We start from the raw sequence: 27,441 nt of genomic DNA, 5'->3' as shown, positions 1-27,441 counted from the left end.
GACGGAGAAAAAAATCCCTCCACTATCAAAGGCTTTTTCAGATAAGTGTTATTTTCAGTCTCACACATTTCAAACATAGCGCAACAGTGGAACACTGAGACGTACCTGGCCCATTATCTGTCAGCCACTAATGACATTCTACCACAGTGTGTAACACACCTGTCTCTGCCTGATGGACTGTCTGTTTCTCTGGGGACTAGTTAGTGATCGAATCCACTGTTTTATTTATAGCTGTGTTTTAATGAAATGACACCTATAAATTATTTCATTTTCAACTCTGGATGAGAATTGAAGTGCACATTTGAAATGGGTTGTTCAGAGCTACCTTTTATGTTGTTAAAACGTGGGCATATTCATGACGGTATGCGCTGTGTTGTGTTTGTACGTGTGAAAGCTGGAAACACATGTGAATTACTTTCTTTATGACTTTATATGGGTGTGTGAGTCTCTGTATGTGTGAATGAGTGTGTTTGTTTGCCTGTTTTATTTATGCATGAGTATGTGACTCTCTTGTTGTTGCTGCTGTGCCTAATTGCCACCAGTGAATCATTAGTTTGCACTTATGGTAACACTCCCTAATTGCCATTCTCTTGTGGCTTCTTTTGATGATGCGGCTGTAGATGCATTCATATTGTTTGGAGTTTACTGACTGATTTGTGGATTTGTGTGTGTTTATGTGCAGGGAGACACTCTGGAGATGGCTGGAGACACCGTCAGTGGAATGGCACGATGTCCTTATGACCCCAAACATGCTAACGTAGCCCTATTTGCAGGTAAGATTCATCCCTATCTATGATTGGAACCCAAATGTGGACACAACAAATGTGACATTAGTCGCTTTTCCATTGACCCTCAAATTGCAAGAATATAACTTGCGCATAAAAATGTACCTAGTGGAAAAACCACAATTTTGCCAAAACTTTTGTCTTTTGATTAAAAGTTTTTGCGCTGGCAAGAGGTGTTTTTTTTTTGGGTGCAGCACAGTTGGTAAACTGCAATGGAAAGACCTTTTCTTCAACTAGAGTCACCTGAATAAAAGAAAAAAACTGATGTTGATGGATGTAACAAGTGAGGAAGAGTTTTAATAGAAATATGGTACGGCATCTGTGGACACACCAGGAAACTGAATCATTTTTTAATTTAGTACAGGATAGAGGGGTAATGTATAACAATAATGAATATATCTGTAAATCAACACGATATTTCATCACCATGTTGATGGAATGACTTCTCGTGTCATCTCACAATAATAAATAAATAAATCATCGCATTTGTGATTTAATGGAAAAACTGAAATTATGCACTTCTGTTTTTTCGACGTTTAGTAAATATCTGTAAAGTTTTGCGCAGATGTCCAATGGAAAAGCAAATACTGATGGACTCAGATCTTTCACAAGTAAAACTAATCAATACCACAGTGTGGAAAGAACTAGGCATAACCATTTAGATGTAAAATTACCTGCCAAATTACACACTGGCCCGACCAAAAAAAAGTCACCCAAAAAGAGTTCAGAGCATTGGATATTTACTGCAGTGCAAGTTAAAGCTGCAACAAGTTCTTTAACCCTAACTGATGCATTTTTTAAATAACCATCAGTTTGATAGAGAGCATAAAGTTTGGACTGTGTTTCAATGGAAAAAGGTCATGTGGTGTGATGAGTCCAGATGGACCCTGTTCCAGATAGACGGGCACATCAGCATGAGAAGAAAGGACGATGAAGTGATTACCCATCATGCCTAGTGCCTACAGTATAAGTCTGTGGGGGCAGTGTAATGACAATTCAGTTTTTCATGTCTAGGTTCACAACATTATTTGTCCAATTCAGCTCACAGCCTAAATATACTGAAGGACCAGAGTTTTCCATCAGGCTCACCAGACTTGTCAAAGAGTAGTTCAGGGAGCATTAGACATCATTTTCACACATGAATTGGCTGCTACAGAGTCTAGACCTGAATCCCATTGAGAATCTCTGGGATGTACTGGGACTCTCCCATCATCAATACAAAATCTTGGCCAAAAAATTAATGCAACTCTGGATGAAAATAGATGCTGTGACATTGCAATCCTGTAATCAAAGCTAAAGGCAGTCAAATGAAATGTTGTGTTTTGAGATACGAAGTTGCATACTCATCAATACCATAAAAGAGTCAATGATTATAATTAAAACTAGGGCTGTCAAAATTAACCCATTAATGCAGATTAATCCATTGTCATGATTAATCCAATTAAAAATTTTAACACAATTAACCCATCTGCAGTGCAGAATGACTCTGAATGTCTCTGCCAACGCATTTCAGGCAGTTTGGCCTAGTAGAGTTAGCGTCACACATGGACAAATGGGCCGTTGATCCGGTAGTGACAGGCTGCAGAACCAACCCATGAAGATGGAAGATGCTTGGCCCTCTGGATGGAAAATTTGAGAACCAAAAAAATCAAGATGGAACAGTTGACTAACATAAAGTATTATGCACACTCTGCAGAAAGAAGTTTTCTTTTCACCAAAGCATTTCCATCTTAAAATACCACATTAACGCGATGCATATGTTAGTCGGGGATTCTGCTAGCACTTCAGCTAACACGTCGCCCAGCTTGCGACAAACATGTTAAGTGCATATTTATTCCCCTCTTTCTTGAGTCTATTTGCTCATGCAAAAGGAAACACAATTAATATAGATTAAAAATGAATGATATTTAATTGTGATTAATCAAAATTAATCCTCAGCAACCATGTGATTAATCTGATTAAAAGTCGTAATGTTACAGCACTAATTAAAACTAGCTTAACACAGCCATATAGTTCGTCTGATTACATGTTAGCTTGTATCCCACCTCACCCTACTATGTTTCCATACAAAACCATTGAAACTGTGTCTCTGCACTCCCTCAAACACAGTAATTAATTAATTAATTATAATTACATGTAAACAATTTCAGTACTGAAGTGTAGACATGTATAATCCACCACTGGTTTTATAGTCAAAACTGATTTTTACTCTTCAGAGCCTTACACTAATGTAATTCCTCAGCTTTATTCATCTACTTTGTTTACTCCAATGTATTTAAATGCTTCTGGATAATCACATCAACTGTGTTTTGTGGCTGTAACTGTAGGGAGCCATTACTGTTCAGCCATCATCCCATTATCTGATATTATTTCAACGTAGCAACACTATATTTTGCGTGGGAGTTCTGCAATTATGTTATTGCAATTAAATTGTTGACAGGTCAGTTATGTAAGGTTTATGATGCAGGACTCTCATAATAAGGCAACATTCTCTCTGGCTTTATTGTTTGCAGTTGTATTGTTGCTTTGGCAGGCGCTCCGGCTGACTGTGTGTGTCTGTTTTGTGTATGTGCGTGTCAGAGGGGAATCTGTTTACAGCCACGGTGACAGACTTCCTGGCCATTGATGCGGTGATCTACCGTAGCCTCGGGGACAGTCCTGCTCTGCGCACCGTCAAACACGACTCCAAGTGGTTCCGAGGTACTGTTCTGTTTGTGTATGTGCATACATTAATGTAGTGGCATGTACAGCTGTTGTGATTAATTGATTAGGTGTCAGCTATTAAATTAAAGCCTCAGTGCATGATTTTTTATGGCATCAATAGACAAAAAAATTCTATAATTACCTTTTAGAGTAGTTCAATTCAAGTGGTCTGACAGGAAACAAGAATTCTACAGTACATAAATCTAGTCTAGACATGCAGATTTTTGTCATAAAATACCCAATCATAGGTGTTTTTAGATAAAACTGAAACCACTAATGGGTTCAGTTTACCTCTAACTGTTTTCCAACTGAGTATTACTCAGTTTTATTAAAAATGTTGGAGCCTCCTAGTTAAAATTGCCCTATTGTTAAATATAAACAAGATAAATCCATATTTAAACAAGTGGTACCAGGCACAACAAACCCCGCCCCTTGCACATATTGAATCTTATTTTGGCATCGATCCAGCTGATGTCATCATGTCTATGTGTGCGGTGATGTCAGCATATCCATTGCCTCTGTATCTGTGCCAAGTTTGAAGTGAATTGAAACAAAATTGATGTTTTTATAGACATTTGAAATTTTACCCATTATAAGTAAATGGGAGAAAAAAAAAGATTAAAAAAATTCCTAAAAAATTTGAACTTTGACCTACTTTTCCCAAAATGTAACCACATTTATTCTGGGTCACTGGCAGTCTATCAACCCAATTTGGTATGAATTCAAACAAACAAACAAACAAACAAACCGAACCAAAAACAATACCCCTTGCTTCCCCTTTGGAGGGTGAAGTAAAAAATATGGGCATTTATAGCTATAACAGCCACAAGGTCAAATTTACCCTTAAGAAAATGTTGGCTGACTTTCACACCCTTAATGATTTAAACATTGTAGGATTTTAGTTAAGAGCATTTGTTTTTCTATTTAGTTTATGTTCTTCATGGAAAAGAGACAGATATTTATTCAAATTTTTTAACAGCCATTTTCACTGTCATTTTAGACTGATTTGTAGTGACACCCATGCAAAGCTACAAGTATTTGTAAAGATACTTTAAGTGTAAGATCAGACATCCTAAGCAAAGGAGACAATTTGACACATTTCTTGGTGAAGAGAAGAACTTAATACAATGATAGTGTAGACCCTGACCTTTGTGGACTACAAATGGTGTCTGGGTAAAATAGACCTCTATGGGGTTTTTTAGGTGTAGAGTATCCTCTGGCAGTTGCAGCTCCCATAACCAATATTTTGACTTCTCTTTGCCATATTGGTCTTAAACTGTGTCAGGTTGTCTATCTTATTATTATTTTTAGTCTTTGAACAGAGAGGAGAGAGCTGCAGTAGAAACTGTTTATTTTTGGTGTGCTCCACTGTCTCACCTGGCTTTGCCTTATCACTGCGGTCCCAGTTCGTTTCCAGCCTGAGGCCATTTGCTGAATGTCATTCCCATGCTCTCTTTCCCCACAAATCCCAAAAATAAATCTTTTAAAAATGATAGTACATATTCACATTCAGCTCCTGAAACAACTTTGATAATTTGTTTAAGTAATGTTTTAAAGGAAAAAAAAATGATTCTATGATTGCATTGAATGTGAATATTTTCTGGTTTATTTCATCTTCTGTGTCACTAAACTGAACTGATCTTGAGCTAGAAGTGTTTTCTTAAATTTCATAGAGTCAACAACGAATCAGTTAATCTAGAAAGTAATAACGAAATGAATCAAGAATGTGAGTCGAAGCCCTAGATACATGTGTTCGCTATGTTACATCAACTGCATCTTCTGATCAGGGATACGTCTCTTGCTGATGTTGTCATCTGATGGTTTGAGTGTATGTCCACATCACTCTATGGGCATGTGGGATCGATATGAGTGTCAGCGGCAGAGGGCTGAGTCAGCAGGCTGACAACTCAGTGTTTAGGTTGTTGGACACAGAGCTGTCAAACTTCCTGCTCGGGCAGATGGTCGCTGCGCAGTCAGACGTAAAAATGAAAACAAAGCAGTCAAATAAACATCTACTCATAAGCACAGGTTGCGTACAGATGTTATAGCGGCAAAATACGTAGCGTGAAACTGAGTTCTAGTTTCTGGAGAGTCATAATGGGCTTATTGTTTGGTGTGAAATCCCCTTTCACCATGTAATAAAATTAAACATGGCCTCTGCTTCTCTCTCACTGCCCTCATGTTACCTCTGCGTCATGAGAGTGAATGATGCATAATGAGGACACTATTTGCTATATGCCTTTTCATGGTCCATTTATATTTCATTAAACATTTTCCCTCTCTACACCTCAATCCCTCTTCCTCTTATACACCTCTTTCTCATAATACAGAGCCATATTTTGTCAGCGCTGTGGAGTGGGGACCTCACATCTACTTCTTCTTCAGAGAGATTGCCATGGAGTTCAATTACCTGGAGAAGGTAAAAACGATGTCCTGATGAAAACATACCTTCCTTCCTTACTTCACAAAGAAACTGCTACTTCAAGTTCCTTTAGATTTGTATTGAAAGGACTGTGGAGCAAAATATGAGTGTGTGCTTAAAATGCAACACCATGAAAAGAAATAGCATCTCTCCGCTGCTACTATTTGAATGTGAATATAAAGCCCTGTCCCTCAGCTCCACTGACCTTTCACTCTCATATTTGTTTGCCTGCATATCTAATCCCACAAATCACGGTCTAAGCAAACAACTCGTGTCTGTATTAACCCAAGAGTGTTTTTTTTTTTTTTTTTCTGTCTATTGACTCTATATTCTCTGTCCCTACCGTGGCTCGGTGATGCATCTTTAAGAAATGAATATCAGCATCAGGAAACCTGTTTCTCTAATAAATTAGCTATCCACATTTGTGGCGAAGTGCTTGCACAAGGTCTGTGGCTCGACATGTTTACAGAGACGAGTAAATGGATACTTAAACAGCACCGTTGTGCGGATGAGAGTGTTCAAAGAAGTCATTTTGAGATGCACTGACATTTTCATGAATAATTGATATTAAATCTACCATTATAAAACAATGATCTGTCAAAACAGGGTTTATGCATCACAAATAGCATGCAAATGACTCTTTTGAGATCACCGAGGAGTTGAAAAGAGCTTTCAAATCTGCCTTTTGGAAGATGAAACCCAAAGCCTGGGAATGTTTTGTAACTCCCGAGTTAGTCATTGGAGTGATATGTGAGCTGTGCTTATACAGAATGCGCTCATAGGCCTATCAGTACATTGCATTTCATTTTCTGCGCCTGCTAAACGTGATTCTTTACATTATTATTTCCTTGCTTCTTACAGGTAGTGGTTTCCCGTGTGGCCAGAGTTTGTAAACGGGACCAAGGTGGGTCCCAGCGAGTGTTGGAAAAGCAGTGGACATCATTCCTTAAAGCTCGTCTGAACTGTTCTGTCCCCGGTGATTCCCACTTCTACTTCAACCTGCTTCACTCGACAAGTCCCATCATCAAAATGCACGGCAGGGACATCATTCTTGGGGTGTTCTCCACACCAGCAAACAGGTACAGCATCAGCAGGCTTAAGTATACCCCTAAGCAGCCGACGGAGAATACAAATATACACTTTGACTGCATGTCTGTGTGCTCAAGGATAGACACTTGGGATCAATACGCAGCTTGTCTGACTTCAAATAAGAAGCTTTATTTGTGGTATTTGTGTAGGTGTACGTATGTGAGGGGATAAGTGTAGAGATTTCAATCCATGTCTACTCTGGAAAAAGAAGAGGGGATGTAATGAGATTGTTGTTTAAGGTCTAATGTAGAAATTTGTCACGGCTAACTTAAACCGACTGAAGCAGACACCCCGTCTGCAACCACAGCCGTGCACGGCTCACCTTGAACATTTAGTGGACCACCACCAGTCTGTCTCCTAGTGAAGTCAAAAAGAGCAAGGCTTTCTATAACAAAGCTCCTGAGAAAATGAAAGAGGACGTGTGGATGTGAAAAAGGTCAAGATTGTGGGGTACAGAGTAATTGAAGACACATGGGATGCTTTCAGCGAGGACAAAAGGGTGATTTGTTGAAAGACAAGATTAAATTGAAAAAAGGTGAGAGAGAAGGAACAGGAAAAGGAGGAGATGAGATAAGTCACTGCCTGAAAAAACGATGGATTGTGGGAGACCGTGGGTATTTGCAGAGTCAAAGACAACACAAATAACAAACAGAGAGTGAGTGACGGGGAGAACATGTCAGAATGTTTATGTCGGATGCACAGACAGTGTACTTCTGGTGTGTACACTAGAACAACATTCCTTTTGAAGGAAATAAATCTAGTGAGAAAACTGCTACTAAGGAGATTAGTTAATTCCTTAGCAGTGCAAATAAACAAGTTTTCTTGATTGCCCTTTTTCTATTCCGATACAGTTAGAATAATCTGCTTATCGAGCTTTATTTGAGGACATCTTAGGTTTTTCAGAATTACCAAGAAAGCTGTGATCAAAATGCTAAATAGGAAACTGTAACATCAAACCCATGAAGAGCAGTGTTGTGTATCTGTGATTGTGATCCTGTGGGTAGCCTATAAATCTGCACAAAAAATGCATGTTGTATACATGACTTGCACAGGCAGGTGACAAATTACAGACAAAAACATCATAAATTGTCTTAGTAAGGCGCTGAGCTGTTTCATTCTGCCTTGGCAGTGGTTCCACGGTTCCACAAATCATGACTCTACCGGAGGGATGGAAGTTATTGCAGATTAATAGGTTCGAATTATGGAAAAGACTTCAGTATGCCTTTTCCGTGGTAGCCACTTTATCTCTCGCTTATACTTACACCGTGCAGTATCTGAATGGTCTTGACATTACTTGCTGGGACTAGTATTGCAAGAACATTAAAGCAAGTGTGTAGAAATCTGTGCAAGTCGTTGTTATTTGACATTGCTCTCAAATCAATACAGGCTCTCACATAAATGCAGCCTGGAGTATAACTCCAGCCTGCCATGGTTCCAAATACAATACAGTCGCTTGATTTGTTATTTTAAAAAAAAATAATGCTCAGTAGCAGGAAAGTCATTCGAACTATTGCACTCTCACCTACTGGAAGGACGGAGGCGAAAGTCAATGGGAAAGACAATGACAATAGTCAGGTTTCCATCCAAATTCTAACTGAACTTTCAGCAAACTCTCAAAAGAAATTGGCTTGTATGGACGTTTCTATCCACTACTGTTGGTCCAATCAGAAGTTTGTGCATATCAGTAATATCTGTAGATTTTTAAAGACAGTAATTAATAGAAATCAAGTTTCAACATTCAATATTTGAATGTTAATAATTTTACTTCAGGTTTTATTGTAAAGCACTTTGTGAATTCTTTGTGATAATTGCTATATAAATAAACTTTATTATTATTATTTGATTCATTATATAAGTGAATAACAAATACACTTGTTGAGAGTTTTATAGCTGTTGTACTTATTAGAAGTTTAAATTAGATGTTATATTTCAATCAGTGGCATACTACCTGATCCATTGACCGATGAATGGATAATCCCCTAAACCAGTGGTCCCCAACCGTTTTTGTACTACGGGCTGGTTTCATGTATGAAATTTTTCCGCGGACCGGGTAGAGGTGCGGGGGTTCCAATAACAAAAACCTTTGTCAGTTCAGAGCATGTGATCTAAAACACCTACACTGTATATCAGGCAATTACAATGATTCTACAGTAGAATATCAACTCATCCTAATGCAGAATCAGTTGAAACCTTGGACTTGTTTCCCTGCAACTAGACGGTCCCATCTGGGGCTGATGGGAGACACACAGTCCAGGTGTGTTCCGTAGAGCCAGTCTACCACTTGGTAACTGTCATCGCAGAAAACCCAGCCACACAAAGATATGAGGTTGGAAACGGAAGAAGGACTTTCAGGGCTTTTGTGGCGAGATCTGCATATTCTGCTTTGACTTTAATCCAGAATGCACAGAGAATTTAAATTGTCTCAAACATGGATTGACATGCCGGAGCAGTTTTGAGGCGCTTGTGTGTCACCTGTTGCGATGAACCTGTAACTTGGGCAGGAATCCTGATATTTCCTTCTAAATGCAGCTATCTGTTTGCAGGCAGTCTGTGACCCTTCTGCAGCCTCATCGCTTCCTCGTTTCTTCCCGAAAAAGTTCTCCAGTGAATTTTGTTTTTGGCTCATTTCTTTAGCTTGTGTTACTACTGATTCATGAGCGGTTGTGAGGCGAAGTTGAAAATGGCTGCTTTTCAAAATAAAATCTCTGCAAGACTAATGGAAAAAATTGATTTAATATTAACCACAATTTTTTTTTCTTTGCGGCCCGGTACCAAATGATCCATGGACCGGTGCCGGTCCGAGGACCAGGGGTTGGAGACCATTTCCCTAAACCACTGGTAGACATCTGGCAGTTTGTTAAAGCCTTCGTCTTACATACATTTCTGCAGCTCTTCATACATAGTGTTGCGTCATTGCAATTTCCCTCCTAATATGGCAGTTTTGTTTCTTTTTTTAAAGTCAACTTTACAGTTTCCTCATGGGTCCACATATACAGGCATAGATTTACAGTTAGTTATAACTGTTTTAATCACCACTTACCATTTTTTATCAATACACTAAGTGTAATTTAGTGTAATTTCTTGATATTTCACTTTAATATTGAACTTTTTCACTGAGGATTGTTTGTTTACAACTGGAAGATGTGCACAAAAGCAGCTGGATGGACAGATACCTGATAAGTGTGTAAATATGAGGGGAGAGGAGACAGAAAAGAGACTAAAGAGGGAGACGAGGAACAAGAGAACAGATGAGAAACTCAAGGACGAGGAAGTCAATAATGGACAACACGTGCTTCCCTTGCTCTCTGAGATCTAAAACTGTTTCATCAGCTGCATCTTATCTGTGTGTTTGGAAGAGCTATGCTGCAAAGAGGGGCAACTGCCTGCAGAGGCAGATGGATGCTTCGCACGTACACACAGACCTCTTCTTTTACACAAACACACATCCACATACAAAAACAGGCTTACAATGGTTCCCAGATAACAGCATTTACCATAGAGGAGAACCAGCTGAACACACACACCTCTGCCAGGGTAAACTGCTACCGGGTCCTATTTTATATGACTGCTGAGCAAGACGGAGATAAAGGCCAGGTCTAGATGGATGTATTAGGAGATGTGTGATGAAGGAAAATGAGCAAAAAGAGAAAGAATGTGAGAGGTGAGCTGCAAAACTCCCACTGGTCCCCGGTGGCACACTGCAGCACACTTGCTAAATGCTTGCCAGACAAATTGCTTTGGCTGGCAGCATGCGGGGAAAACAGCGTGAATCAGAACCTGGGAGCGCAGGAATAGCTATTCTCTCCTGCCATTTGGCCCCATGCAGCATGTATGGGACCCTTGTAGAGGTATATGGAGTCGAGGTATTACGACACCCTCGGAGAGTTTCCCCTGGACTTGCTCATCTCCTCTGATGCCTGCACTCTCCAGGAATCCGGTACCAGTTCCTCGACTATTATTATATTGCATTTGCGTGGATACTTCAGCCTCTACTTCTAGAGTAGAAAATCACCCCCGGATGCCAGATTCTTTGTGCATCCACCTCTGAAGCCCAAGGCCCTTCCTCTCATAAGGAGGATGAAAGAAGCCTGGATTTCTTACTGAGCACCTCCTGCACTCAAACTCCTCCTGTTCAGGAGGTCAAGCAGGCACAGAGAGCATCAGCAAACTTAAAAGAGAGGAGAAGAAAGGAAATTAGATGAGAGAGAGTAAATAAAGACAAAAAAGTATTATTTTCTTTATTTAGCGACTCAAGTGTCAAAAGAACAGCAGCAAAGATGCCAACTGGAAGGTTTATAGCCATTGTACTGCACTGGACTCCTATTGGAAGCTAACTACTCTCGTTATTTCTTTGCTATTGTTTTGTCAGCTGAAAATGCCTGGAGAATTCTGACGTGGGCTCATTAGCCTTAATGGAGCCGCGCAGGAATGCAATGAAAACATCCCATGCAAAGTAAAAGTAAATCTAGTGCATCCTGAGAGTGGGAGGCCATGTTTGGTTTGGGTTGTTAAGAATCCCATGTGACAGGGTCAGGCAACAGGACGTCCCTCTGGGAAAACACAGCAGACGAGGGGAAATGAGGAGAACAAGGAGCAAGAGGAGAACAGGTTTGCGGTGCCAGGAGAAGTGTGACACAAGGGAGGATGTGCAGATGTGGAAGCCATTCCCTCGGGCCTGCACAAGAACAGATGATAGAGGAATGCATAGTGAGCTAGGACTTGGTAGTGGGAAAGGAGAGGTGCGTGAAGTTGACAGTCAAGCTATGTCTCAAGAAAAATACACTTGTTAAAAAGGTGTTTGCTGCTTCATACAGGCTTGGGAAGTCAGGGAAGGATAGAAGTTTAAATCCACACAGATCTGATATGGAAAGGTCAAGAAAATGTATGAAAAATGTGGTGTTTGAATACAGACGAGTAGCTCAGGCCCAAAGTTTTTAGTTGAATAAAATAAAGGAAAAATATGGCTGAATAAATGTAAATTACTGGAGTGTAGATAAAGTAAAAAAAATAATAAACCAAAACATTTTAAAGTGGAAAAAAAAAAAAACAGTTTAATGAGAAATATTAATCACTTGTAAATGGTGCAGATGGTAATTTAAGCATCAATCAGAGTAAATGAATTCATAAAACATTTAATCATAAATTATAACCATTATGTTTATCATCAATACCACAGTCTGCATGAGTAATACTTTTCCTTGTTATAATCATTCATTAATAGGTAAAAAGGCCCTTGTAAGTCCCTATAAGATGCTTATTACCATTATTACATTTAAATGTTGATAACAGAATGAGAAACACTTTTAATGTTAGATTATGAGTAAATAATATGCACTAAATGAAAACATTTTATAGATGAGAATGTTAATTAAAGGCTTTTGAGTTTCATGTAATATTTTTTTTCAATATCAACACTTTAAGTAACTTGTTTTATAATTGTTAAACCTTTACCAAGCTTTTCTAGTGCTATATTAATTCTTTATGATGCTTTTACTACTAAGAATTATCTAAGCTTTGTTAGCTTCCAGTCTTAAAGCATGAATAATTCCTGATTAATGTTAATAAATTGTAAATGTAATGTAATGATTTTCTACCTAGAATCCAATCATCAACCCAGCAGTTTGTAGACAGCCTGTTCTTTGACCTCTGGGGCTGAAAACTACAGCCTACACTGACATTTCTAAAGCAGCAGATCATTGAGTCATCTGTTTCTATTATATTAAGGCTTAAAGTTATGCATATTTAATTCCACGGCTTCTGTGATTGACAGCTGAGTGCATGCTAGCAATAGCTCTGCTGCTGAGTTGGACATTTGGAGCTTGTTTATAGAATAATACTTGTTTTTCTCCCTGATAGACAGCTCTGCTTTATTTTAGTTTAAGGAGTTGCATCAACAAGACTGTCAGAGGATTCTGTCATAAGGTTTACCAGTACTGAATGACAATATATGTGTCATAGAGTGTAACTTGGCTACATTAGCTAATGTGTGTATTACTTTGTATTAGATTATATGGCCTGTGAGATTACATGATAATTAGTGTATCTGTACATTGTGTGAATTTGACTGTCAAGGATAGCTGTATATCTTAACATTTATCACAGAAATTACATGGCGGTGTGTATATGGGACTGTTGGTGCTTTAGTAAGTTAGCATTTTCTTAACATTCATCACAAGGGATGGGTGTCAGAAAGGTTACCACAGGGATAACGTGGCCAAGCGTTCATAGTGATGTCTCAGTTCGATCCTTCGGTGACTCCTATTAGAGCTGCACAATATATCGTTTGAGCATCGCCATCGCAATGTACATGTGCACAATAGTCACATTGCAGGTCCTGTGATGTAGGAGGCAAATGAACTCAATGTGTTCTCATTTAATTTCAGCCTGGGTACCTGACACACACAGAATCACATCCACCAATCACAATCAGTTTGCCAAAGCAGACCCCGCCCCTGCACATGGAGCGAGTCGCTGGTAACAGCACTGAAAAATGAGCAATGAACAGGAGAAAATCACCAAAAACAAAGACTTGATGCCAAAAAGAAAAGCAACATCAGTTATCTGGAATTATTTAAGCTACAAGAAGGATGATACTGAAACACATGTTCTGTGTCAACAGTGCCTTCGACCTGTCGCCACAACAAGACTTAACACAACTAATTTGTTTGGCCATTTACATCACCACCACAAAGCTCTTGAGTATTGTTTCATATCGCAATATAAATCGCGGTGTTACAAAAAAATTGCAATGTCAGTTTTTTCCAATATCGTGCAGCCTTAGCTGCTATCATTGTGATGCAGAATTCACTCACTAACAGTAAACATGAGCTGGGTTTAGACTGTCATGAGACATGTTGATGGGTTGCTTAGTATGAGAGTAACTCTAACATTCAGTAAGTTAGCATTAGCGTGTCATTTTTCCCCGTCTCATGCCTCGGTTCAAATACAGGCATCAACCCAAGATGGTGACAGCCATCTTAACGGTACAAATTGACAGTTCACAAACCAATGGGTCATGTCATGGAAGCTTTGTCTACTATATGACATATAAGAGCTTATTATGTATGTATTAACTAACACTTCTTGCAATCAGAATCAGAACCAGCTTTATTGGCCAAGTATGTGAACACATACAAGGAATTTGGCTTTGGTTTTTACACTGCTCACGACATACAATTCTGACATGAACCCAGAACAACATGAACCCAATCACATGTGGACCTAGACATAATATAGACAAACATTCGACTAGAGACAAGGACAACAATGGGTTGACAGCTTGAGACTCTACAAATTAAAAAAAAAAAAAAAATAGACAAAAAACTACAGAGCAAAGCACCAAGGCGTCCGTATGGGCACCATCTTGGATAACGACGACATTACATGAAGAAGTACTTTCTCATGTTTGTTGCCCTGTCCATAATAGCAGCAGAAAGGTTTATAGACATTTCAGGCTAGGATCCTGAATTGTTGTTTGACATTGAAACTTTTCCTGTCTGCCTCTCTAAGGCGTTATGTGTCCAGGCAGACCGTGTTATTTGGAGCTGTCAGTGTGCCTATTAAACAGTGTGGATGTACTTTCGACTCTGCAGAAGCCTTCGATAACAGACACCCTGTGCACCTCACCTGGACAGCCTGTCACTCAACCCCAGTCATGTGAAAGACTCATAGAAGGACAAACGTTGATGGAAAGAGAGAGGTTTAAAGGTAAACAAAACAAATGAGGTTCAGGTGTGGAGCTAGCCTCGGAGCCAGACGCATCTGAGAGCTCATGGTTGGACCAATCACAGTTGTTTATCTGATCTGTGGCAGGTTTAATACAATGATTGACATAGGGACACCACTGACAGAGTTTTATAAACACCCAACATGGTAGCCTCTGATTTGGAACAGTCTTTGAAATCTGCTAGTGCTTTAATATTAAATGAACTGGACAGTATATTTTTGCTAAAAGTACAACCAACAATGTTTAAAGTCTTCACAAAAAAAAAAAAAAAAAGAAGTGTTTGTTTTCCTTGGCACACTGTGCGTCAAAGGTTTCATTGCAGTGATTATTTGTAGGCCTATTCAGCTGCATCTTGGCAGGGGTGTTTCAGTCTCTTTGCTCATGCAATGATGAGATCAAAAATTAGTTGAGAGGTCCCAGGACTGTTGATGCCAGGCTAAGATGGAATTAAAAAAAAAAAAAAGCCAGCACACTCAAACTACGATGCAAAATCAGAAATGGTCCAACTTTACGTAACAGTGTAGTGATAATATGATAATAGTGTAATAGAAATGTAATAATTTGGTAATGCCATGTAATTACTGAATTAATAACCACCTAAAACTTTCATATTACCTGTGACTATAGCTATGTAATACAGGAAATTTATGCAACAGAAATTTAAGGAACCAACAAGAAAACATAAATATATAGAACTGGGTAATTTGTCACTGTGTAGCACTGATTCATGGCCTGCAAGTGTTCCCAGGAACCAAGACACAGCATTAAACATATCATTCGTAGAGTATTACTATGAATCATAAGGAAGTGTTTGGAACATAAGGGAAGATGAATTTCAGCCTTGTAAAATGGTAATGACTACATCTGCCTTATAAAAGATTATATATGATTTTGAAGGTAACAACAAAGAACTTATAATAATATATTATTCTATTGCAGCAGGATTGCAGAGTAATGCAGCTACTTTTTCTGTTACTATGTTTCACAAGACATACCACAGTATTATCTTTTCACTCTAATGCCTTTGTCTATGCTCTATAGTACCGGCGAACAACTTATATTGTTCAGAAGTAAAAGCTAATTGTCTATTCTAAGGCAACATCAGAGCACAGCAGCAGAACTACTCCTCAACCAAGCAGGACTCGAAATAGTCGTCTAAAAAACACCAGTTTCATCTTTTTTTTGCTTCTGTACTCATGGGTATTAGTAGCTTATAATATTGTGAGAACATCAGCCTATATGTTGCCATTATTATGAGGTTATATCCCATTAATGTCTCTAGATTAATAGCTTTTAATCCAAACATTGCAGTGATATATCCATTCCACAGTTCCAAAAAAAAAAATTGTACTATTACAGAAAATGTGTTGCCTAGTTGCTATCTGTATTACCTTGTGACTTAAATGTCATTCTATTATTTATTCATATATACACACTGTTAACACCAAAAAGCATTTTGGTAATTATATGGCATTACTCATTTATCAAAGTATTAAAAATCAGTGTGTAAGTTTTAGGGTGATTTAAGAGACTGCAGTTACAGAAATGGTGCAAAATGTTCTTCCTATATTGCAATTGTTTTCATTGGTGTGTAATCACATGACAATGAGAATTATTTTATAATATTATTTTTATGTTTTGTTGAAAGGACATGGTTATATCCACAGTGGAGGCAGATTCAACCAAATTTCTACAGTAGCTTTAAATAGAAGTACACATTTTTGCATTTTATAACCAGTGACATCCAGTGTTAAGGTGCATCACCACCATCTATTATGTTTGAGTGTGGTCTAGTGTTATTATTCTCTTAAATTAAAAGCCCTAACTGGACTGTACTTCAGCGTTTTTTGCAGCCGCTGTAGGTGAGAGTGGGGTTGTTACTGTCAGAGGAACCTTTAACCCACTATTACCCTACTTTTACTAAACTGTTACGTAAAGTTTTACCAAGACAATTAGGAGAATTCTGAGCAGAAAACATGACTTTTTTGTTTTATTCCTGTTCTGAGCTCTACACAGGGCAAACCCACTGACCTGTGTTGAGAGAGAAAGTGAAAGCTCGGAGGGTGGGAGAGAAGGTAGCGAAACAAAGCCGAGCTGGCATCAGTGCAGAGTTGGCAGACGTGTCGCACATAACATCTGGCGCCTGCTGTCCTCAGAGAGACATCGTATCGTCCACAGATACGCCTGCAGCTCCGCCGTGCTGGCCGAGGTTGACTCACATCCCTGCCTATGAATGATAAGTACAGAAGGAGGCTGTGTGACCTGATCAAATGGCGCATCAGGAGAGTACGACTCCCCGCTGAGACCAAAACCCAGCCTTTGGGCACTGCCTCCCCAAACACACCCATGTGAGGTTTTCAAAGAGGCTCAGTAGATACTTACAGGGGATGACCCTCCACATCACCAGTCAGGACGTTTATCCCTTTTTTTTTTTTTTTAAACCCATAAGGACCCAAACAGCCATCGGCAATCAAAAGCATCTGCTGATCTAAACTGTGTAACAACTTCTGAACCACTAATCCTATCAATCCATGGAAATTATTGGTGTAAAATACAGTTTGTCATCTTTTCATGGTCATCAGATATGACCCATTTGGACGTTCAGAGGATCCGTAGTGAACGTGGAAACACTGTCATCTTCTACAGCATTGATTCACCAGTAAAGCCCATGGAGTCGGATCAATGACAGTGGATGGACACACTGGGTTTATTTATTTATTTATTTATTTATTTATTTATTTATTTATTATTTTGAATATCAAAAAAAGGGGGGAAAAAGTGTTAAAAAAAAAAAACCATTTGAAAACCCCACGTTTCTACTGATCACAAGGTCCTATGTCAGTTCCTCAAAGCACCTTAACAAACCTTACACATGTCAAAATAAATTCTAAACAATCCTGCACAAAAATGTTGCACAGATCAAAAATAAATTCTGTCCATTTCATAGCCATATTACACATATAAATAGACTTTACTCCAAACATAAGTAGGCAGAAGAAATTCCAGATCCAAAAGGATGTGCACAGAGCGGGTCGTCCAATGGCTGAAGGGTCGGCAGTTCGAATCCTGCCTCCGACTGTCCACATGTCCACGTAGGCAGCTGCCTACCGGTGTGTGCGTGCCTGAATGGGTGAATGTGAGGCTTTGTAAAGCACTTTGGGCACCATAAAAGTATGGAAAAGCACTATATAAGTACCGACCATTTACCATTACACTCCAATATATGGAAATAAATCAACCAAAAAAGAAAACAATTTCACTATGACTCCTCCACAAGAAAGAAGTCAAGCCCACGTTGTCCCACCCCAATTCCACATGACCTGGCCAATCAGCCAGTGGATACAGTCCATAACAAAGAACAGGTCAGTCACTAAATTACAAAAAAAGAGAACAAATGATTACGTACCATCAACAACCATTACTGTTGGACTCGAGTTCACTGCCACTATATCTCTGAAAAAATAAGGTTTTTATACATCTTTTTAATTCCGTGATGTTTTCACACTGTTTATGTTCAGTTAATGAAAAAGTCACTTTTTCTTCAGTTTTTTTTAATTTTTTAATATGATAACCTTCAACTTTAATATGAGCTTTTGTGAATATCTACATGATCAGTAAATTAAATGTAGAAAAATACCCGATTTTTGCTGGATAAATTCAAAATACAGAAGATAGTATTATCATAAATGGAGAAAAATCACTTAGGAAAGGTTAAATTTATAAACAAAAATTATGTGGGATCTGACACAAAAGTAGCACTGAGTCTTTATGGGTTAAAGAAAGAGAAGAAGATAGAAAGGAACAGATGGGACCTGTTTTGTGGTCATGTAGCAGCAGGTTGCAAGTGACTCAGTCGCTCATGTTTTTTCAAATCAGATCATGTGTATCGTTAAAGTATTAGCACTGAGTCACTAGCTCTCACACCACACACGCCATTAGTCATTGATGAGGACACATTCAGAGCAGAGAGCTGAGTTTCCCGCAGCAAGAAATATGGGATGTCTCCTTAAAACTCATTCCTTATCTCACTCTGACACTGCTCGCTTTATTTTTTCCGTCTCTCCGTTCCCAAGCCAAACACAAAATCGTATCATCAGGCTGAGTGCAGAGATGGTCTAACTTTGTGTGTGAATTAGTTTGAGTCTTGGCTGTGTCTGCGAGTGTTTGTTTTTGTATGCGGAGGGGTTCTGGACACGTCTTGGAGCAGATGTTTGCTGTGTTTCAGGGTTCACGAGTAGTTAAATAGTCATCGAGGTGCGCCGGCCTTTTTTTTTTTTTTTTCACTGGAAACATTGTGCTGGGTTCATTTCCTTTTTTACAGGAATCTTTTGTCCCTTTGTGAACGCTAAGTATTCAGTGACTCATTTCCTATTTCGTTTTATATTCCAAGAATTCCAGCCAAAATTTTTTCATGGGTCTAATCTAGCTATTGCATCCTCTGCGTATCTGTTCTTCGCCCACAGAGTTGACAGCGTCTATCTTATCCCGTCTTTCTCTCCATCTCAGTAACAATTTCCTTTGTGTTCAAGCGCAGAATGTCAAAATATGAACAGCCCAAATCCAATTTGTCATCTTTGCTGGGTGCCTGTCTCTTTCTGTAGCTTACAATTGACTTTCTATATTTTAACTTTTTTTCATTCTTTTTCTTTTTCATGTTTCACAGTCTATTATTTGGTTAAGGTATTATCTAGCTTATCTCTCCTTTCTCTGTCACTTATTCTTTCTGCAGGCCGTCTCCAGAGAGTTAAGCCTACTTGACACGGGACTGACAGTCATTCGTATCAGTTGAAAGTGTTAAATCAATTGACAGTCTGTGTTTTAATCTACTTTTCTCTCACCTCTCTCTCCGTCTCTGCAGCATCCCGGGTTCGGCGGTGTGTGCCTTTGACATGGAGCAGCTGGCTGCCGTGTTTGATGGGAGGTTCAAGGAGCAAAAATCACCTGAGTCGATTTGGACGCCTGTTCCAGATGAAGTCATCCCGAAGCCAAGGTGCAGATGGTCACGATCACTTTATGCATCTGTGTTTAGGTTGTTACTAGAGAACTACAAGATGAAACCTCTATTTAATTCAGCCACAAATCTCTGGGTTTATATTTCATAAAAAAATACAAACAAGAAGCAGCAATTCAGTATATTTGTTGTTGTATAATTCATGATTTTGTTGCTTGTGGGCAAAAGTTTCAACCACATTGAGACTAATTAAACCTGTGAAAAAGTGGATTCTCTACTTGTTTTTAAGGATCATAGAAACCTGGACTCACTTAAGTTTGCTTGAGCTCACACGGTGGTGGGAAATTCATTTTTCAAGATACAGTTTCCTCTAGCAATTCTCAAGGACTGCCTTGACCTCACAGAGGAACAAGACTTTCAATATGAGTTTCTTGTGACTGAATCAAATCAATAAGAAAAGGATGTTTGTCTAAATGTGTGACTCAGACAGTCTAGACCACTTACTGATGAGACTGTGTGTCTTATAATATGTAGATGTATAGATTAAAACTAAAACTAGACCTGAAAAATAAAACCTTCATTAAATGAAATAAATAAAATGATTTCTACAAAGGAATACAAATTAAACAAAAATGCCAGTTGATAATGCATCACGAATGGAAAAAGTACAAAGGTAAAATTGGCCTTGTCTTTGAAGATTTAAGGTTTTACTTTTGATTGAGCTCTGGGTGCTAATTACTGAGCTCTGCTGTGGGTCGAGCATTGTTAACACTTAAGGAATACACACGAATAAAATGGTTTTACAAAAATATAGGACCTCTAATTAACAAATTTTCTATAAATCCAATTTGGTGGCATATTTTCTTCCTGCCTTTTTTTACCTTCTATATGTCTCTCATATACTTCATGAAAAACTCCAAATGGCACTAAAATTAAACAAAAACTAAACTTAGAGCAGAAAGGCTGAAAGAAAAAACTTTACAACTGTGCAAACTCTGATCTGGAGGTTATCAGGATGAGAGGATACCTTGCCTCTTTACTGTCTGCTGAACATGCGATGAATGTTGTCCTTGTCCTCCAGACCTGGTGGCTGCGCAGTTCAAGGTTCAAGGTTTAACTCGTCCAACTCTTTCCCTGATGAGATGCTCAACTTTGTGAAGACCCACCCGTTGATGGATGAAGCTGTCCCATCACTTGGACAAAGACCCTGGATAGTCAGAACCATGGTCAGGTAAGACTGTGCACGCGCACACACACACACACACACGCACACACACACACATATAGAGCTATGCATCCAAACACAAGTGGCCCTGTCTCGGCCTGTGAGCTCCTTCTGTTGTGGTTTAGCTCTGCCTGGTTCAGTGCTGAAGCCTCTGGAAGACAAGCAGCTGTAGCACATCAAATCCCAAATAAATGCACGCTTGCTTCGCTCTCTCTCTCTTTTTCTACTACCTTCCATATGGAGTACCTCTGCCGACCAGCCACAAGGGATTATGGGGAACTAGATGTATGTGGAATATTAAACACCCAGCACAACACTGCCTCTGCTCTCACCCACTGACTCGTACACATAGGACTGTGTGTAGTTCAGTAACACTCTTCTATTGTTCCAAGATGAGCCCATTTATTTGACTGATATTATTAATGACTTGACGTCTGGCGTAATTAGTTTATTATGCAAATTTGATGAGCAGTTTCTTCTCTATGGAATTCATTTCATTTTGCAGTGACTCAAGAGAAAATGGCATATTATGATTTAAAGTCACAAGAGTCCGTATTTTACACCTACTAACCAATCAGATGTAATGCGTTAAATCATAAACTTGCCTCTCGGAGCTTCTCTGCTCTGCTTTGAGATTAGTCCCAAATGAGCTGCATATCTCAGTGGCTGTAAAGCAGTGCTCGTCCTCCTCTGCTGTACAGGTACCAGCTCAATAAGATGGTGGTGGATACAGAGGCGGGACCGTACAGGAACCGGACCGTCCTGTTCCTGGGCTCGAGCAGAGGGACCATCCTGAAGTTCCTCATCATGCCCAACCAGGACAACACCGTGACCAACAGCAACATCTTCCTGGAGGAATTAGAAGGATTCAACCCTGATAAGTAAGAATTTAAAGGCAGAACAGAAACTTAACTGAACTTTAGAGGCACAAACCTGTAGTATCAAGTCAAAAATGTCACAAAGATGGCACTGGAGGGGATAGGAAAGGGTTAAATGACATTTGGGGTTGACATATATATTGAGGAGAGGTGGTGGTGTGATAAGCCTCAAAAAATAGTCACAAGAAAAAAAAAAAACATGACACATCCTGAAACTTTGACTTGTCCTTAATGTTATACATGTAACCTATTCAACCACAGACACACATAATTGTGCAGAAGCTGCAACTATGCGACCCCATGCAGAGAATACAAATAGAGCAAACAGAAAAGAATAGGATTAGAGGCTGACATTCACTATCAGGAAATCTGAACATCGTCTAATGAGGTCGATACACTGTGTAAAAGCATTAGGGAAAAAAACACCGGAAACTAATGAAATGATAAAATCACATTATCCATAATCTTTGCTAAAATCACATTCTGGCAGGAAAATTGACCCTTTATTATTAATGTAAAGGAGAATCATACTCTTGACATATCTGGATCTTGACAAAAGATCGGAGGGTATTTGGCTTCTAGTCCTTGATAAATTAACATTTTGAAGGAGGCAGGAAGCTTTGAGGCCTCACTGGATGCCCATCATCATGTAATGAAGACAATGCTCCTGTTCTGTCATGTGTCACATGTAGCGGATGGCTGCAGGGCGGAGGGAAGACAATGTCTGTTACGCAGATGTGGACAGATTTTACTGGTGATTATCTTTCACCAAGCCTAATTAGAGGCATTTAAAAAGAAAACTGCATGTTTCTAAACGCTAGTTTTCTGTAGCTGTAATTGGGCTCTGTGATCTATGTGGCATTTTTTTCTCCATTAAGTGGAAACAAAAGATTACTTTGTGAAGTAACTGGATGGAAAAAGAAACCTTATTTCTATTGCATCAACTTGTACACTACAAGAACATCCTTAAAGATAGCCTAATTGTCTTGTGTTTAGCAATGAAAAATCTGCCGGTGGGGTGAGCAAATTTTGCTTGGTGAGATTTCTTGAAACTAGAATGAAAGTCTCGCCACTGAAAGATTATAATGGTTCTCAATATTTATTGGAATATTTTATTTAGACAAAGTAAGATGTGGTATCTTCAAATTAAATGAAATTTTGAAAGAAAAACACGGTTGACAAGATAGTCTCTATAAAACATGTCCTACAAATTAATAATTTTTCGTGCCTTGAAATTCTGTTTTTGTAGTTTACTGCCACAGTCTTTGTGTAGGAATAAACTTCCTTCCATCGCTACCCTCCAAAATGTTCCCACCAATTTATGCAGCTTATTTGCTGTGCTCCAGACTTGACAAAATGAAGGATAGTGATGGCTGGAGAAATGAGGGAGGACTGTGTGATGAATGGGCTGGCATGGGCTGGAGCCAGTATGGGACGGATAATTTGGTGTGCATGGTGAGCCCACCAGGGGGTCAGTGACAGTCCAGCTACCACAGCAGGCACCCGGCTAATCAGGAAGACAGAGCCCAGTCACACACATGAGGCTTTTTTTTTGTCCTTTTATGCTGGGGTCCGGGCCACCCCCAGCCTCACCTTACATGCACACACACAGTGATGCTTTGTGTCTTGTAATAAACCCCAGGGGATGTTAAATCAGGGTCACAAATGCAGTTATCCTTTCGGAGGTCATAACAGATAGAAATCACTGTTTTGTGATTGGCTGCTGGGCTGTGACCTGGAATACAAATAGCTCCTATATTGTCTTGTGTATTTCTAATTTCTTTTCACAGGGCTCCCTTTTTGTTTCTGTCTTGTCTTTTTATTGCATTTGTTAGTTGTTTATTCTATTTTTTCCCTGGTCTCCCCCTCCTTTTCCCTGCCTTTTTGTGATATTGGCTGTGAAGAATGAGTCACAGCGTGGCCTTAGCAGAATGATAGATTCTTCTTAATGACTGTGGGCCCGCTGCAATGTTATTACCATAAACCATCCAGATACAACTGATGCATGAGTGCACATATGCATAAAAAGGTATAAATCCGCTCCACCGAGGCAAGTTTGTGCTGGCTATCGTGGCTCTAAGTGCCAATTAGAAGTGATTCAGCTCCCAGCAGCCGTTTTTGATGGCCAGCCGGCCCCCTCGACCCTCTGCAATCAGCACAGTGCGTATTTGGGTTGACACTATAACACCCAGCTACACAGAGAGGCCTCTTGATGCTTTTGCTTTTATTATGCCTTTTATTTATAGAACTGTTTATGTTAGGTTGTGTTTCACATTGACTCATGAGAATGTTTTTGCTGCTTTAATGCTCTGAGTGAGGTCACACGGTTAATGTGCAGTCTAATACATGTTTTGTTTTATGCACGTTTGCTTCTGTCATTGTGTATTGTAAATTTTGCATTTTGTGTGTGTGTGTGTTTCAGGTGTGCTGAAGACTCTCCACAGGCCAGACAACTGTTGTCTCTCACTCTGGACCGAGCAAGCCACACTCTGCTCCTCACCTTTCCCTCCTGTGTGATCAGAGTACCAGTGGCACGATGCCAGCTCTACTCCCGATGCATGAAGTAAGTCGCCACCAAATAATGTCCAAGCAGGACAGAAAAGGGAAGCAGGGTTTAAAAATAAGACGTTAGGCAGCCATATACACAATAATCTGGCCTTTGCCAGAGCAACCAGGGCAGGAAATATACTGATAATGACAGCTGTGGTCCTCAATATAATATAAAAAGGTTTGAGATGTTTGATTTGTATATAATTTCAATGCTTAGTTTGCATCTTGAAGTCTGACCTGCAACACTCCTGTGCATGGTGCAGCCAGTGGAGTGTGACAGTATGTCAGTGTTCAGTTGCTGAAGAAGAAGAGGCTTGCAGAGTGGATGATCGGCTTGTTGTTGAGTGGCAATCAACACAAAGTGTCAAAAACTGTGGCCTTTCAAGGTACCACAACTAGTTGCAGGAGTTGAGGGTTGATATTGAAAACTACCAAACTTGTGGACTTGTACACAGGAGATTAGAGTTTTTGTCCTGTTTGGAACCAAAGTAAGCATTATTATCAGTACTGTTATTACTGCAACTACAAGAAAGGCTGTCATTTAAAATAATTATTTTAGCTGTAGCACAGGTATTTTAATTAAAGGCGATAGATTCCAATCTTTAGCTGTAAACATGTCACGGCCAGAGGACCAGAGTCTCCTCTGTTTAAATGAAGTCCTATGGCAGAAGTTGTTCAATGAATAAAGAGCTGTTTTGTGAAAACTACTTATTTCATAACAATCAAATGATCTCTGTGATAATCTTTGCTGCCTTATGCACAGACTAGGAAATTTCAGCATGACCAGATTAGATCTAAAATTAACTAAATGATCATTTTGAAAGATAAGGCTTGTTTACATCAGCTCTGCAGTCTGACATGAACCAAACACACATGCCATTTTTATATCTCTTTTCTTCTTTATATAACAGAAACCAATAGATGATATTGGAATCTTTAATCTTTTGTCTCTGACCATAATTCTTTTCTAATTCTTCTCCTAGTTTTTTTTGCCTAAACTTTATTATTGTCACTGTCTAACTGCAACACATATTTTGTACATTTTAACATCGTCAGTGGTATTGTCGTGTCATTTTCCGTGCTGCCTTTCAGGATGTTATTCTAAACCTGCAAAACACACTCTTATGTGTCAGATGAAGTAAATGTCTGCCAGTATCAGAGTAGCTGCCTCATGGCTGGTGTGACTTCCCCTATAATAATAATAACCATTACAACTTAATAGAAACTGTCACTGTGCCCTTGAGCAAGGTTATAATCTGCTAACTGCCACATAATGTGGGAACTAGTAAAAATGCAATAAAGTTCCCTTAATGGAAGGAAAATGCAATATAAACTATTTGTGTAAAGCATTTGTATTGTAATGCAGTAATGTTTTGACTTTACTTCAGCCATCAAGACAGATTGAAGTGCAAATCTAATGCGGCATCACCTCATGCTGTTAAAATATATGTTAAATAAATGTAGGCCATAATAATAAAACAACTTTTACTGTATCATTATATCGTCAGTTGTAATCATTTCAGTTAATGTGAAACCATTCCATTTAGGAACAATTTAACATCTTTTTTACTGTTGGAGATTTTCAGTTTCAAGTTGACATGCTACCACTTCATCCAGTAGTTATTCGATTATGAGAAGCTGCGGTGGAAGAGCCGCTCAGCTGGTTACGGTGGCAGGTGTTAACTTTAAATGTTCAGCAGGGCATATCTGAAAGCGAGTCTAGTACTCCAGGATAATTAAGCATAAAAGCACATATATTCAAAGTAAGGATATTTTACCATCGCACACTCACATCAACCACACGGTAAATGCTCAGGCTTCCAAAGTACACGCTGCTTTGCTGGAACACTGTTGAGTTTTGATGCCTGTGGCCCCGTATACACAGCAGATCATAAGGCGTGCAGCATGTTCACTGAACCAGGTGAGTCATACAAGCGTGTAATCCAGAGCACATTAAGAAACGCTTGCATGCTTTCTCAGAGCGTTTAGTGTGTGCATTTATGTGTTTAGATGTGAGTATGAGAGTTAATGTTGAGTGCGAGTATGTTGAAGATTCACGATTCAGCAGCTTCAGGTCTGATTCTTTAAACGTTTGAAGTTTGCTTTTGATTTCCAGTCATCATATGCCACATTCTACCATATTCTGGTTTCTACTGATAACTTTTTTTCTATGTATATTTAGCATTAAATCCACAACTAATGTAGAAGTCTACTCCGTCTGGCAGTCAGTTCACATGGTCGCCTTGTTTTCTTTTATAATTTAGTTTTGTAAGTGGTTGGACTTTTAGCGTACGCTGTCACAGATTGACCTTTAACCCTCTCCAGTCCCACAAATACACAAATCATTAAAAACTTGAGTACCATTTAAGCCTGCAGTGTGTTATTAAAGGATCCATCTCAGGAGTTTAGCACATAGTATTGATCAAAAACTACTTATACTGACGGATAATTTACATTCCTGGAAGTCCCTCACATTGAGCGGCTCATTGTGTTTTTGTTTTTGTCTGAATTGCATTGTCATTAGATGTCAGCAGGTACTGATTACTGCTGCAGTCAATGATGCTCTAATGCAGTAAAAAGTGCAGTGATTGCAAGACTTCATTCAAAATCCAATCATGAATTTCTGGGTTGGGAAGGTTACTTTTGAAATGTACTAGGTTACAGATTATGCATTCATCAGTGTAATCAGAATCAGAATCAGCTTTATTGGCTTTTTTGGCTTGTATGTGAACACATACAAGGAATTTGGCTTCGGTTTTTACATTACTTGTGGAATATAATTCCAATATGAACCCAGACAACATGTGGACCTAGACACAATATAGACAAATAGTCCACTAGAGACAGAGACAACAATGGGTTGAGATTTACAGTGGATTTACAATGTAATATGTACAGAGTACAAATCGGAGTTTTTATACAGTGAGTGGGTGTGTGGGTCCGGTCTATGAAAAATATATGTATATGTGTATATTATTTACAGTGGGTTTTTACATTGTAATATGTACAGAAAGTGCAAATTGATGTATTTATACAGTGAGTGGATATGTACAGGAATACAGTCTGTAAAAATGTAATGTAACTAACTACATATGATTGTTTACTTTTTGTT

At 39.0% G+C, this 27,441-nt stretch overlaps 1 protein-coding gene across 1 annotated transcript in view; it reads left to right on the top strand.

Annotated features, from left to right (window-relative positions):
- The window catches only part of sema6bb (sema domain, transmembrane domain (TM), and cytoplasmic domain, (semaphorin) 6Bb), a 184,705-nt gene that overhangs the window by 113,495 nt on the left and 43,769 nt on the right, over positions 1-27,441 (top strand). Inside the window, exons 7-14 of the mRNA XM_030132778.1 lie at positions 683-773; positions 3,366-3,485; positions 5,819-5,907; positions 6,772-6,989; positions 19,584-19,715; positions 20,758-20,907; positions 21,603-21,782; positions 24,202-24,342. Coding sequence (XP_029988638.1) covers positions 683-773; positions 3,366-3,485; positions 5,819-5,907; positions 6,772-6,989; positions 19,584-19,715; positions 20,758-20,907; positions 21,603-21,782; positions 24,202-24,342 — 1,121 coding nt within the window. The remainder of the gene's footprint in view (positions 1-682; positions 774-3,365; positions 3,486-5,818; positions 5,908-6,771; positions 6,990-19,583; positions 19,716-20,757; positions 20,908-21,602; positions 21,783-24,201; positions 24,343-27,441) is intronic.

The sequence above is a fragment of the Sphaeramia orbicularis genome, chromosome 4 (assembly GCF_902148855.1).
Source record: "Sphaeramia orbicularis chromosome 4, fSphaOr1.1, whole genome shotgun sequence".
In the NCBI taxonomy this organism is placed as follows: domain Eukaryota; kingdom Metazoa; phylum Chordata; class Actinopteri; order Kurtiformes; family Apogonidae; genus Sphaeramia; species Sphaeramia orbicularis.
This window is presented reverse-complemented; position numbering and strand designations above follow the sequence as displayed.